This window comes from Neopelma chrysocephalum, unplaced genomic scaffold (genome assembly GCF_003984885.1).
Source record: "Neopelma chrysocephalum unplaced genomic scaffold, ASM398488v2 Primary Assembly neopelma1_43, whole genome shotgun sequence".
Taxonomy (NCBI): Eukaryota; Metazoa; Chordata; class Aves; order Passeriformes; family Pipridae; genus Neopelma; species Neopelma chrysocephalum.
Genome location: NW_020897702.1, coordinates 21,947,105 through 21,961,947, shown reverse-complemented (window position 1 = coordinate 21,961,947; position 14,843 = coordinate 21,947,105). Strand labels below are relative to the sequence as shown.

The 14,843-nt window shown below is 42.5% G+C and overlaps 2 protein-coding genes across 5 annotated transcripts in view; one reads left to right on the top strand and one right to left on the bottom strand.

The window, feature by feature from the left end:
* Positions 1 to 902: 902 nt before the first annotated feature.
* KCTD21 (potassium channel tetramerization domain containing 21) lies at positions 903 to 14,823 on the bottom strand. Of its 4 annotated transcripts, none has more exons than XM_027677575.1 (2): positions 14,765 to 14,823; positions 903 to 6,654 (listed from the first exon to the last, which is right to left on the bottom strand). In XM_027677575.1, exon 2 carries the CDS (start codon positions 6,622 to 6,624, stop codon positions 5,842 to 5,844), a length of 783 nt encoding a protein of 260 aa, XP_027533376.1. In that variant the 5' UTR covers positions 6,625 to 6,654; positions 14,765 to 14,823; the 3' UTR covers positions 903 to 5,841. The 4 variants fall into 4 exon arrangements, with proteins under 4 accessions (XP_027533376.1, XP_027533379.1, XP_027533377.1 ...); XM_027677578.1 differs by lacking the exon at positions 14,765 to 14,823 and adding an exon at positions 14,588 to 14,640; XM_027677576.1 differs by lacking the exon at positions 14,765 to 14,823 and adding an exon at positions 12,866 to 13,090.
* USP35 (ubiquitin specific peptidase 35) overlaps positions 13,556 to 14,843 on the top strand; it is a 28,407-nt gene continuing 27,119 nt past the window's right edge. The window contains exon 1 of the mRNA XM_027677574.1: positions 13,556 to 14,308. The gene's annotated coding sequence lies outside the window, so the exon portion shown is untranslated. The remainder of the gene's footprint in view (positions 14,309 to 14,843) is intronic.

Sequence of the window (14,843 nt, the reverse complement as noted above, 5' to 3'; positions counted from 1 at the left end):
CACTGGAGCCACCCACTGTGAAGGGACTCTGGTCCTTGCTGTTAAAGTTCTCAGGTGGTGTGTGCGCAACTCATTGAGTGGCGTGAGAATGCTCAGGCAGCGGCTTTCCTCTAACGTGGGTGATGTGGGACTGGGTGGGTGCGGGACCTGCAGTGGGGCTGGGTAGTTGACTCTGAATGTTATGGGGTTGATTGCCTGTAGGACCACACGGAGTTGGGCACTGTTGGGCCTGGGTGATGTGAGGCCACCCAACCTTCACTAGGCTGAAGCTGCTTCCAATTACACCAGCTTAGCTCTGCTCCAGGAAGGTGCCATCTCAAACCAGTGTCGTTGGTGTCTGAGTCAGCTTCCAGGTACAAAGCATTCTTTTGGAGGAAAAAGCTCAATTTTTAGTACCTTCCTCCCAGCCTGCAGGGTAGATGCATACCCTGCAGAAGGCTGATGCCTTCTCGCTTCCTTACAGCAAATCTTCATGAATTTAGGAATAGAACCTTGTAGGAGCTGCATGGAATCACACAGATATCTTCAACTTGTATTTTCCTGTACAGTAGCAATATATTATGGTTTGCTCAAACTCAGGGACTAGAGACAAATCCAAAAGCATTAGGGTTTAAGAAGGGTTTTCACTGGAAAAATGAATTCTCTGTTTATAAACGTTTGAAACATAAATGAGCTAATGCTTTTAAAATGTTTTGATTATTTCTGAAGGCTTGTTCATCCAAGTTTTCTACAACTGCATTAATTTTTGGGGAGCTTCCTACAATTCTCAGCCACAGAGAGGTCGAGGTAAGCATTGCAATGATGCACTATGTAAAATCATTAGAGAAAGGAAAAGCTACCGATTCAGCAAACTTCACTGCATGCTTTTTTCTCAAGAAATATATGTCAGACAGAGCATCTCTTGCTTCATTCACATTTTATTTACTGTTTTCTAAAATACACATTAGTAACAGTTCACAAAAGAGTTACAGGCAGAGAAATGCAATCAGATTTTTAATGTGATAGCCCTCAGGCTTTCTATAAAAGTGGATAGAAAGAAAGACCAACTTTTGACACTTTTCAAATACTACTGATTCCAAAGCATGGCTTTTAGTGAACTGGGGCCGAAATTCTGATCAATGGGAAAATCCTACAGTTAGGAGTTAGAGCAAGAAAATAGTGAGGGGAATGCCAAGAGAAGGAGGAGAAAAGGAATTATTAGATATAGCCCTCCCCTATAGCTCCTTTCTTTTTTCTGAATTCATATGGAAGCCATTCCTTGTGTTATTCCTAAGTGAATCTGAGCCCCTGATCTGGATATTTATGCTTTGTCCCGCCCTTCTTGAACAGAATATCTGTATGACTGCCTGTACTAATTCACATACAAGACTTTTACTATGAGGGCCACATATTAACACTGCTTGTACCCTGCATGTTTGTGTCCATCAATGTGTGGATGCAGAATGACACTTAAATATTTCAAAATGTATTGAAATTCTGAGCAGTGACACCAAAATCAAAGGGATGGGGTGAAAATAAAACTCCTCAAAGGAGTCTTCTTCATAACTTCTCCATTTATCTGTGAAGTGTCAGAAGATCCTAAATTTACTTTCCTCAGTATGTTCCTTCTATGGCTGAAGGCAGTATTTATCACTCCCATCAACCTTACATATGGACTCCACCAGCCTCTCCTAGAGTGGGAATAAATCTGATTGATTGCAGGTATTTACTGCAAGTGAACTCAAGCAGCAGTTAATACTCAACAACCCAGCTATAATATGGTATTTACAGCAGTGCAACTCTTTGGTGATTTGAAGTACATGCAATTTGAAGCAAAGCTGCCTGCTCCTGAGAAGTTACTAGCATAACTCTTGGCATATTTAAGAGGCATAATAGGAGATTAAAACTGGAAAGGACTAGTGAATCATTCTAATTATAGCCTCTTGCAGCAAAATTTTTGTCTCTATTGTTATCTTGCTGGGGTTTTTTTCCTGAACACATCAAGATTTTCTATACTCTCCCTACTAAATCCTGGATTTCTTGTTAACGTGTGAATTCTTTCAGATCTAAATTTCTACAACTATTTGTTTCCTCACCATCAACTGCAGCAGCAATCACTCCTCCCACCAACTCCTCCTGACTCTTAACAGTTGTATAAACCAAGTATATTTATGTCTTAATATTTATGTATAGTTTCAGTCCCTTGATTATAACTGGACATATCATTAAATATTTAAGATATTTAAGAGCTACCGAGCCTCAAAACACATAGAGAAATCCACAAATGTTTCTTTCTGGACTCCATTAAGATGTTTCAGAATAATTCTGTCATATAAGAAATACCACTGCTATGCACATGTCCAGGCCTGAAAATGACATTAGACTACAGCTAACAACTTGTTTATCATCTGCCCTAACTCTGGTATCTTTCTGCTCTAACACAACTGAATGCTCTATTCAGTAGCCATTAAAAAAAAACGAAAATACAAAACAAACCACCAAAAAAGTGAGACCATTTAAAAAAAATTGCAGGACTTGGCCTCATTTTGTACACAAAGGTTGACAGAGACAGGCATATGGCAGAACCAGGAGTTATGCACCAAGATGTAGAAGGAAACACTCTTCAAGCTTTAAGGGGAAAAAAGTCACTAGATCCTTTTCAGGAAAAAACACCACCTATTTGTTCAGAGAGTGAATATTCCACTCAACAGTGAAATATTTTTTAGATGTTACTGCTAATAAATGCTAAGTGCATTTCATGACTAGTGGTGGGGTTGTGCTGCACTTAAAATGGCTTTGTGCATGTTTGCTTCTCCATAATTCAAGAAAACTCTTGAGAAGAATCATTATCAGTGCTGTTCACTGGTAAACAAAAGCAAGTTATGCCTCTAGGGCTCAGAAAAGGAAGGTAAACAAAAAACAGCTATCCAGATAAAATGCAAACAAATGCTTTAGAGAGAGAACGTTCCTATAAACAGTCATTATAACGTAACTCACAGACTGCAAAATTCGGGAGCAGCTATAGATTTAGCTTAGTGTGTAGTTTGAAATAGCAACTGCATAGAACATATGTTTGCCTGCAATCACCAGTGATTCACTCACTGCCTGTTTCCCGTGCTCCATTAGCACAGAATGGCTGTGGCATTAATAGTACTGCATACATAAAGATGTTTATTGAGCTTAGCAATTTAGAGGTACCTTGAGTTTTTCTGTTCCCCCCGAAGCCTGGCTTCACTCATGTCTTTATACTGGTTGGAAGTTTTGCATTTATCTACATAAAGAAGAGAGATATTTTTCATCTCTCTATGTATTAATAAATGACAGATTTGTGGCCAGCTCTACCTTTTCCTGATTTAGTTACATGAGCATGAATAAGTGTGTATTCAAGTCATCCATCTTTTGCATAAGAGACTAATGGCTTAAAAGCACTCCAGGTGAAGATCTGAGTTCAGTTCTCTCCTTTTAGAGACTTCTTTTATTCACCTTTCACCAGAAAATGCAGTAATGATTCAACTCCCCTAGGCAATATTTTTATTTTGCTGAAACAGAATGGAGTAGTACTGATCCAGAGCTCTAAAGGGTGTAGATCAGACTTCCCCCCCCACCTCCAAATGAGATTTATGCCCACTGCTCTTACCTTTCATAATACTCAAGCTGAGAGGAAACAAATTCCTACAGGTGAGTATTACTTTAGTCATGACATAGAAGAACTCCTGTTAAAGATCATTTAAAATCTACTCTCAAGGATGTGGGTTGAAAAGAAATACTGTCAATGGTCCCCAAAAGCTATGTTATCATAAATTCAGCAAAGGCGTATCTATTTCAAGGCATAGATTTGATCAAAGAGGGTTCATTTTACAGATCATAATCATATTAACAGCACAGTTATCTCTGTGAATGTCCAGCTGAGTGGCAAACACATGCTTTATAATTCAGGACGCAGATGAGGGGAAAAAAAAGTTCTTCCTAATGCAACTAAAGCTAGATAAATATGGTGACTCAAGCCAGAATCTGGCCACAAAATCCTGTCTGCAGTGCTTAAAATTCACAGTATTTGCCAGTTTTAATGGTTTTGAGGGCTTCAAGCCCAGTAAGTACTTTCTGGCAACATGGTCCCATGTATATCATGCTGGTTTAGCACCAAGTCAGACAAAGGGCAGTGGTCTGTAACAGGCTGACAAGAGCTGCAGAATGTGCATTTTTCCCATCAGCATGCTGATTTGTGTTGTTCATGCAGTTACAGCTTGGGACAGTAGAAATACTGATCTCACTGTTTTTTACAAGAAAAAGAGCTTCTTTATGCTTGTTCACAGGTCAGCTTAATGTAATGACAGACTAGTTACTTTGGGAAACAAGAACATGAGTAATGTTCTTTGCAGCCCTGTGCTAAGAACCTTTGGAAGTGCTAAAATTCTAAATGCAAAACTTGGTTATTGCATTTTCCCTTTTATCTCATTAAAGACACCAGAAAATGTTCCAGAGGATCTTTAATGTACTCATAGCCATCTGGCTAGGGAAATACAGTTAAGATACTTTTAAACATAATTAGTTGAGAAAGAACCATCTTGAATGTGGCACAAATGATGTTTAGAGACGATATACAGCTACTGAATTATAATCTTCATTATAGCACAGACCAGGTGTGTAGGTGACCATTGTCGTCACCTCTGGATTCCCACTGCCTTACCTATGGCAACCTGACACTGAAGCCAAGCAAGTGAGGAAAATGCTATTTAGTGACCTGACCATTTCACACGGATGTTAAAAAAAAAAAAAATGCTCAATGTACCAGGATAGGAAAAGTGAGCCTCTGTTTTTGTAATGAAAAATACTAGGTGTAACCTGATGAGAATGTTGTCTTTTCAAATGGAATCCATCCTATCCAGAGAGCATGTGATGCACTGCAGACACTGTTGAAGGGAGATGTGCCCAAAAGAAGGCCAGAAGAGGCTCAAATGCTTAGAAGACATTTGGGGGCCTCTGCCCCAAAATCTGTCTTCATCTCAGAAAGTTTCAGCAGCATCCTCCAGACAAATATTAACACTACAAGAGAAAGAAAAGGACTAGTTGTCTTGGATGCCTTTGGAATGTAAAAGTTTAATCTTCTTTGTTTGTAAGAACACCATTCTCTTTTCTATGGCTTCCTTGGTTTGTTCTCAATGCCAGTCACATTATTCCAACATGGCTTCCCTGAAAGCAGAATAAAGCAGGGGCTTCCTCACAGGGTTCAGAAAAAAAACACAAGGCAACTTCAGATGGTTAGAGAAGTCCTTTGTTGAACCCAGGGAGATAGGATCCCTTACTCATTTGCAGTTTGCACCATCCTTTACAGCTGTATTGAGTGCACGTGGGAGGCTTCTTATCTGTGGATTCAATCAAGCTTCTTGGATGTTCCGCACAGGTGATACAACAAGACATGGAAAATTCGGTCCTAGGGCTGTCTGCTGTGCTGCAGCTCCATGGCATCTTTCACCACATCTGTTCTCCAGATACATTCCAAACCTTGATTACTGAACCCTCACATCTCCTTGCAACACAGGCTAGAGATCACTTCCATTTTCTGACTGGGAAAAGTAGAAAGGAGGGAAGTTTGGTGATTTTCCCCACAACTGTACAGCAGGTCAGAGGGGGCAGCAGAGACAGAACCAGTCCTTAATTCAGGCGCTAGACAACATTGCTTCCATCTAGAATATGGACATATTCTGAAAGGTCGTATTGGTAAGTACATTAAAGGAAAATCATCTCCTTGTTAGTGACTCTTAATCCAGATAAGCATGATTCTGAATTAGGCTGTGTGTTTTAAAGGGAAACACTAAACCTGTGTTATCTCCATGCTTCCTGCACCACAATAAACAGCCATTCCTACTTATACCGAATTAGGCGAATAATCTTATTATTCATGAAATCTGAAGTATGAGGATGAGAAGAATCTATGCAGAAACCATCACTCATGGCTATTTTCAGCACTTCTTCCACAAACACCTGGAAGCTATTGATTTGCTTATTATCTGGCACCACCCAGAGTCTCTTCAAGTTCTGCCTGGTGTACTCCTCTTCAGGAAGGCCTTCCACACTTGCCACCCAATCTAAGGTCAAGTGGTTGGGGTCCTGCAGGTAGCTGGATATTGAAGAAAGGTTTCCGTTGAAGCAATAGTAAAGTTTGGAACCCAGAAGCTTCAGGAACAGGCATGATGTAGAGAAGATATGAGCACTAAACACTTCCATGTTGGAGGAAGACAGGCTGTAAATCTGGGGTGCTTCTCGGACGGTGAAGTGAACGGTTTGGGTCTTCTGATCAAGGGTGATGTTGAGCATGGCGTTTTTCTCTGCTTTAGAAAGCTCTACCTCCTTTTCCTGCAAGGCCTCAATCAGCGGCTGAATTTGATAAAAATCCACCTCCCGTCGAAGTAAGCCCATTTCCTGAAAGTCTTCGGGGAGGTCCAAGTGGGAAGTTCGTAGGAAGTTCAGGATATAGCGGAAGATTTTGCCATCTCTGTCAATAAAGCAGTTGCCTTGGCTGTCCTTCTTGGTTGGTATCTTCCCACTAAACATGGCCCCCAGCATGGAGTCTGGAAAGCTAGTCAGAGTGGACAGAGAGGTGGTATAGAGTTTTCCTCCAACATTGAGCGTGATAGGTTCTGACATGATGGAAAAGTCACGATGCTGGGACTAACTCTAAAAAAAAAAATTAAAAAAAAATCCAACACAACACATTTAGTTGCATTGACTTTTTTGAAAGGTTAAACTACAGAGATAAGGAGTCCTAAATATATAAAAGTAACCACATGGCAAGAATTTATCATAGAAATTAGAAATAGGGAACTACTTTTGGAGGTTGTATCTTGAGAACAAGCATAAGGATGCTTTTTCTCCTAACAGATTTGAACAGGACTTTGTTAGTTCAGTTTAGTGCCAGAAACATATGTCTTCCAAAACTTTATAATCATACTAAAAGTGAAATCTCTCCCATCGATGCCTACAGTGGTGGCTGACTTCAAAGCAAGAGTTATGTCCTAGGCTCATATGATCCCATTTCCGTCAGGAATACAGAATTTAGAGGGGACAAAACAGGACAGGACAAGAACTGGACACATCCCAACATCATCCATAGTATCTGAGGATATGATTAAAGCAGAATCCCCTGACACAGCGAGCAGTTGCTGCCATAAGCACACAACAGTAAAATAACCCACCCGGCTTCCTCCTTCCAATGTGTTTTACCCTAGAAAACATTTTCTGATTAATTTGGGCCATATCCCAGTTGATGTTGTTTCCTCATGGCTCCTTTGCAATCAGCTGAGACAAACTGAGGATGCGATTTTAAGGCGCAGTTAAGCATCACTGCCTTAGGAAGGGACATGACCTCCCTTGGCACTCCACCATACAGTCCTTCTCCCTTATGCCATCTCTGGCACTTGTCTGACCCCACAGTGAGCCAGTTTAAGGAGAAAACCCAACATTTTCTATTCAGCATATGTTTCAGCTATATCTTGGAACCAGATCAATGCTGGGGCTGGGGCAAGGAAAGAGAAAGGAGCTATGTAGCCCTCTCCATTGCAGATCAGCTCAGCTGTCTTGCACAGGTGGGCCACAATTCCTGCTATGTGAGGACCTGCAAATCTGTTTTCCCTTGTTTGCTGAATCCAAATCAATCAACAGTTCAGCAAGAAACTCACCAGTGTTTGCTTGCAGAGGCAGGAAGTAGCTCTTGCTATAGCAACTATTCAACAGAAAGCTGCGAAGCAGCTCCCTTAAAATTAAACTGAAGTGCAGGCATTTTCCTAACTAGTCATGGAATAATCATAGACACTACACATTATTATCAGCTCTGGAATCACAGCAAAACACAGATAGGAAGAAGGTCATCTTGTGCTGAAATATCAATTTTTATGGCTGCTAAAATCGAAATAGTAGTGTTAATGGCATCCTAAAACAAATACGTCTCTAGACAGCAGCATATTTTGCTAAGAAAAACTGATCCAACCTAGGGCAGCTAATTACAAGTCAAATGAGAATCTGTATTGCACTTCTAGTTTAAGACTAACATTCCACTTTGTTCTTTAGCCCTTGGCACACAGCCTATATCCCAGTGCACAATAATGGAAAGATGCAGATCTCTAAATCCAGAGTGCTTTGCCTGTGTATCCCTTAGTCCCATGTATCTGACAAATTGGCAAATAAAGATGCGTGCATAGATCAACACAACACCCTGTGTACGCCCATGACCAAAGACCCTCCTTGTGACTAACCTCAGCCAAATATACTCCAGAAAAAACTACTTGTTCCAGTGCTAAGCTCTCCTTAGCACTGTAGTCTCAGCATTCTTCCCACTCTTGAAGACTTCTAGCCAATTTAGAGTCAAGAGCTGTTTAAACCTGATCACATGGAGGCTTTAACTGATCTAATTCTGTAGCACAAGTGGCTGCCATGTATTTTTTCCCCTAAGGGCTTGCAATACGTCTGTAAAAACATTGCTACAAGCACAATCAGGCATTTCCAAAAAATAAAATGGGTTTTACTTTTTATCACGTTTCATCAAACAGAAGCTTCCCTACACCTCCCTGCAAATCACACAGGCTGTAGAAGCAGGACTGACAGTGACTCCATAGACCACATTCATTCCTTCTAATCTCTGCTGCTCCTCAGGCTGCTTTAAACAACCTCAGTTTTTCTGTTCTTTCTTCATAGGTGAAGCTTTCAGATTTTTGAGACCAAGCCTGTTTATCTACACCATGAGAGTTAGTTTCTCATGCTCTTGGCCAGCCTTAGCCAGATGCGGAGTGAGATGTTTTCTTTGCTGTGTCTCTGACAAGGCTTCACTTGGCAAAGCCCATGGTCAAGAGTCACAACCTAAAGACCACCGTATGGTCCAAAGATACAGATTTTCATTTCAAACTCATCATCCACCCTAGGTTTACTCTGATCCAAAGCCTCACTGGCTAATAGCCTGAATGAGAAGCAGACAGCTCAGTCGAATCTGAACAGATAATATTAAAATCTCTTGTAACTGTTTTCTTTATCAGCAGTCCAAAAGGGAGGCTGCCAACAAAATATGGCAGTAACATGAACTCTTCAAAGCTGAAGACCATATCTATGCTGCCAGCAACAGTATCAGAAATCTGCCCAAGCTTTAAGCTCCGGTGTTGGAAAAGTTGTGGGTGTAGTAGCACAGAACTTGGCAGACATGGCGTTACTCCCTCAGCATGGGGGCTCTGCTCCTCTCCCACCTCTGGGCACTGCTCAGACACGTGCCCTGGCCAGCCTGTTCTGCTTATGGCTGTTTTACAGTCTGCAGACAAGCTGGATTTCAGTCTCCTAGGACACCAGCCTGCTTTTATTTTGAACCTCTCCACTGCCCCTGCACTAGATTAAATTTCAAACATTTATGACGCAAACATCTGGCCCATGGATAAGGCTGCAGGATAACTATTCCCCAGCTGTCATTCCTAATCATCTGCTTTTGCCTAATTCATCCCATTACTTAGAGGTTTATTTCTTCACAGTACGAAGATGAATCTGATAGTCTGGGAACCTTAGAAGACCCGAAACTTCAGCACAGATGAGCACCCCTGTGTCTACTGCATTTATCATCAACCTGGACTTAATGCATTAAGCAACCAACATACTTGACAGTAGCTGGGGAAATAAAGTCAGTCCTTGCTGCTTTTCTTCATACAAACTTTTTAATTAAAAAATGTTTTTTATTAACTTCTAAAAATTAAAATGAAATGAGTTGTCAGTTTTCTCTCTTTGCTCATCCAACCAGCATTTGCAGTCCCTACCCTGGTTTATCAAGCCTAGGTACTTTGCTAATACAATATAAAGATTGTCCAAGAATGCAGCATGAAAATCACATCTGCTTGGTGGCATTTCCACAAAGAGGAGGTACCAAGAGCATCTGATCTTGGATGTGGGAGGCTACCTGGTCTAATGGAAGGTGTCCCTGCCCATGGCAGGCAGGTTAGCACCAGATGATCTTTAAGGTCCCATCCAACCCAAACCATTCTGTAACAGTACGATTCTATAACCTGCAGTCACTAAGGACAAGTACAAATTGGGTTATGGTTCTTGGATGCAGAGAATTATAGTAAAGTCTTTTGTGTAGCCCCTCCTCAAGTAGCACTTAAAATTCATTCAAATTAGATCAGCTAGAGATCTAATTTGAGAGCTGAAGATGTGAATTTTGCCAAAGAACACAAGATTTATTTTGTGCTTAACTAGCAGTGGTTAACTTTATGAAAAAGTCAAACTGCTGAATAGAAGCTGTCTGTGAGCATCTGAGCATTTCAACTGACCAGGGCTTGTAAATTTTAAGTTGGGTTTTACTCACAGGAGCATCCTCAACACCTGCATAGAGAACATTTCTGTAACAACCTTCTACCCCACGAGTTTAGTTCAGCAAATAACTGGTTTGAACCTGGGAAAGTAATGGGGGTTGACGCAGAGGGAAGGTATGAAAGTATGTCAAATGATAAAATCTACATGATTTCATTTATTGATGCCTTCATGTATTTAGAACCATCATTATCACACCACTTCGTTTGCCTAATCATTTTGAATGTAGAACAGCTTTGGATAAGCTTATTTTCCCTCTCCTGTATTCATCACATTTAAGAGTGCTTTAATTAGCTAATAAATAAAATTCTGTATACATAATTTAACTGAGTGCCTGTTTCACCCAACTTGGCAAAAACCCACAAGTATACAAGTAATCATCCAAAAAAGAAGTCTCAGTCATGATTTGCCAACATAAGTAAAATGTAAACAAATGGCACAAATATTACGTATTTAACCACTCTGAAAAATGTATACAGCTGTAGTCTATCCTTTTTAGCCAAAAAATGCAGTCTACTGTAAAGTCTAAAGTTATAGATATGTTTATATGGTTGCCAAAAGATATATGTATCTATATTTATATCTATCAATCTATCTGAAGACAATTTATAACAGGATTTTTATTGGGAAAAGAAATTGACTGCAAACACAGATTTCACTTTACAAATGTTGCAGAAGAAGAATTAATCCTTTCAGATTTCAGAGGCAATGCCCAAGATGCAGTAACAGGCATCCTACTGTCATTCAGAGGATTGAATTAATGAGATTAAACAAACACAGAGCAACAAAGCAAGAAAAATCTGTAATTTGGTAGGAGGTGATCATGATGAGTTGTTAAGGTTTCCAAAATCCATCCCACAGGCTGCTTATGGCCTCTGAAGCCCTTACACATGGCATTAAAGGCATTAGAAGTTGTAGCATCCCCTGAAATACAAGTTAACATCTGCTGTGACACCAATAGGGTCTTTTGCTGCCAGACGTAGTGATACATGACTGTTTACACAGTCATTATTTCTAATGGTTTTAATTTCATAGAATCACAGAATCATAGAATGGCCTGGTTTGGAAGGGACCTTAAAGATCATCTCATTCCAACCCCCCTGCCATGGTCATGAACACTTTCCACTAGACCAGGTTGCTCAGAGCCCCATCCAACCTGGCTTTGAACACTTCCAGGGACAGGGCAGCAACAGGTTCTCTGTCCAGTGTACCAGTGCCTCAGAAGTTTATGTATATTATATATTGCACTGCTGGTTTATTTTATAGTGTAGGCTTCAATAGCTCACCTGTAAAATATCCCTCCACAACCAAAACTTTGAAAACCTCTATTTAAGACAGTGAAATATGTGCAGCTTCCATATAAATAGTTGAGGAGTAAAAATGAACCACAAAAAACATACACAGCAAAAACAAAAAAAAAGATATTAATTATTTAGGCTGGCACAATGAAGAATGCCTAAGTGGCAATAAAATTAAAGCAAACCAGGGACCATTTCTGCTAAGCATCAGGAAGAGCAGCCAGACTAAAAACCTCTCTGGCTTTTTGAGTATTGCCCAAGAGAGCTGGTGAAAGCCACATCAAGTAGATAAATGTTACAAGAGACAGATTAGGTAATGCTTTATAGGAAGTAATTCTGCCTTAGAAGGAGCAGGATTGATTTCAGCTCAAAAGGAGGTAGGAGAAAAGAAATAGCTGGGCACCTGTAATGGCTGCTGGAAACTCTAAATGGGATTCAGCAAAAGATGGTTGTTGCAGGATGGGGCTCCAGTCTGCTCCATTAGAGCATATTAATGGTGAACACATAATCAGGCAAGGATGTTCCTCCTGCACAATGCTTGTTCTGCTCTAGGTCATGCCCCATTTTCCCTACACTCAGCATGTATCCCTTTGCTCTACTGTGTCTTACTGAAACACATGTTTTGGTTTGAGGTAAGAACTCCAGTTTCTACAAAACATTCAAGCCTTGAGCAAAAAAACCCAAACAGTAATGAAGTTGAGAACTCCACATCTAGGTACAGCTAGCCCCATAGCACTTGCTGTGACTCTACCTGCAGAGCAGTTTTGTGCCTTGTCCCTTCTCAAGGGGACGATTTTGCGGAGGAAATCCAGATCCTCAGCTCTGAGCTCATGCCCAACTGTGTTACGAGGCTGCAGACCAGGCAGTTTGAAGCCTAGAAGTAACTCCATGAAAGACAAGATAAAAATAATAATCAAAGAACTAAAGGGGGGGGGGGGAGAAACAAACAAACAAAAATATTTATGGGATAAAAAAAAAAACCACTTCAACTGACCACTTACTAGCTTTCAGCAGACAGTAGGTGTCAATGAGAGCTGAACTTTAGGAAGAATTTTGGACAAAATCCATTGCAAGCACAGACTCACCCTCCCTTCACGTATGCCTGATGCACATATACTTAGCTCATCCTCAGCTACAGAAGGTTAAACATTTGCAATAGTTTCTGTAGCCTATATGCTTATTTACAGTAATCTTACAGAGGAAACCCCACGTTTTCCCATCGCTGCAGGACGGACCCACCTGATTTTGGACACTTAATATCAACCCCTCCAATAATGCAGCATTTAGAAGCTTAAAATTCGGTCGGTGAAGCAGAGCATGGTGTGTCTGCCAGGAGCAATAGATCCCAAAATGCAGCGCCTGCGGGGAGGCACAGCAGCTTTTTGTTTCGGGACTGCTGTGATGTCTCTGGAAATTTCCAGCAGGCGTTTGGGGAAAGGCCGCTCACCCCGAAGCTGGCACGGGGGACATTGTGACCAGCTCTGGGAGGGGACTCAAATTCCCAGCAGGCGTGAGGCAGGAAACGACGGGTCACCCTTCCTTTCTCCCTGTACGATAGGATTGGTATCCATCTGCCGGCGGCTGCAATACCTGGCCGTAGACACGCTGACAATCCACCTTCGGAGCGCAGCCAGTTATTTATATTTATGTACATTTAATTTTCTGGCCGTACTTCTTTAGACACAGAAACTCTGCTCTGGCAATGAGACGCATGAAGAATGGGAAAGCGTGACCGAGAGTTCCACAACAACTCTGGTTTGCTGTGGATGTGATGATGCTGTGTGTTCACCCCTTCCCAGACCTGCACCTCGATGCCCTTGAGCATCTCCTGGGCTGCCTGCTTAGGGATGCAGCCGAATGCAGAAGGCTGCCTGCAGGGTCTCTGCAGCTGCTGAATTTAAGCAAAAAGAGGAGGGGGTAGGGAGGCAGGGGTAGGAAAATACAGCTGGTGCCCAGTTAATAAGAGCAAGGAGCAATATAAAACAAAGGTCAGGTTCCTCCTGAGAGAAGAGGAACAAAATCAGCAGTGAACAGCGGGGAGGAGGAGAACGAAATGAAAGTTAAGTGCTACTGAAGAAGAACGGCTGACAACAAGATGGAGGGGGAAGAGGGAGTGCAGAGCCAGAGAGATGCGGCTGCAGCGAGGTTTGGAGAATAAAAGTCAAAGTGCTGCAGTGCTCGGCAGTCTCCTGGTGTGACCTTCGACACCGGTAGGCTCAGGGGCTGCTGGGTGGGCAGTGCAGACTGTCAGGAGGGCACTGCCACCGGCAGCCAGGAGGGAGCCCCTGTGGGGTCTCATGGCAGTGGGGAGCATCACTTTTCCTTCCAAGATGATACCCTTTGTACAGTCCAATATACCAACTTTGCCAGTTCTGGCAAAGATTTTCAGTGTTTGTCATGTCCAGGCATCCACATAAGTATCACTTGGCACCCCTGGAGTATCATCCAGATACTCTTTTATTTCCTTCATGGACCATTTTATTCCCTTCCTGGACCACTTCATCTGCACACGTGGTAGCCCACCACCTGCATACTGCTTGATTCACACACACAGAGTGGTTCAGCAATCCAGTTTCCACCCCATCTCCCAATGACACCATCACTTCCAGAGCACCCCTGCAGTGAAAGGGCAGCTAATTCCCGGCACAGATGCAGTTGCACGATAACAAATCCCACTCAGAAATCACAGTAACAAGGTAGGTACCATGCAGAATTAGACCCTCTGCAGGGTACAGCTCACGGCCATTGACCAGCCGGACCCAGCTGGCAGCATGTCCCCGGTGTGGGCATACAGGATGTGCTGTGAATCCTTAAATTTCGGAGATCTTTCATTGGAAGGGGGTGGGGGAATGCAAAGTTTGCAGAGTGGCGCTGAGCCTGACCCTGTTAAGGGCAACCTTAGGTACGGCTCACCTAACACAGCCAGGCGCTCACACTATTAAATTAGTTTACAATACTAAAGAAATACCCCGTACCTCGCCCCGCTCAGAGGCGGCTCACCCATCCTTCCCGCATCTCACAGCGGACCAGCAGCGCGGCTCCCAGCCGCCGGTCCCCGCTTGTTCCCCGTGCCTCGGTCTCTCCACCTAGGGGAGTTCCGCTGGGGGTGCTCCCGGCCCTCCCCACGCCCCCCAGCCCCGCCGGGGACCCACCTGCGCCCCCTCCAGCAGCCGAGCTCCGCCGCTCGCAGGGAGGCGCAGGGAGGCGGAGGAAGCGGGGGCGCGGCGCTCC

Coding starts and splice junctions, on each gene's coding strand:
- KCTD21 (XM_027677575.1), bottom strand. CDS start 6,624: ATGTCAGAACCTATCACGCTCAATGTTGGAGGAAAACTCTATACCACC.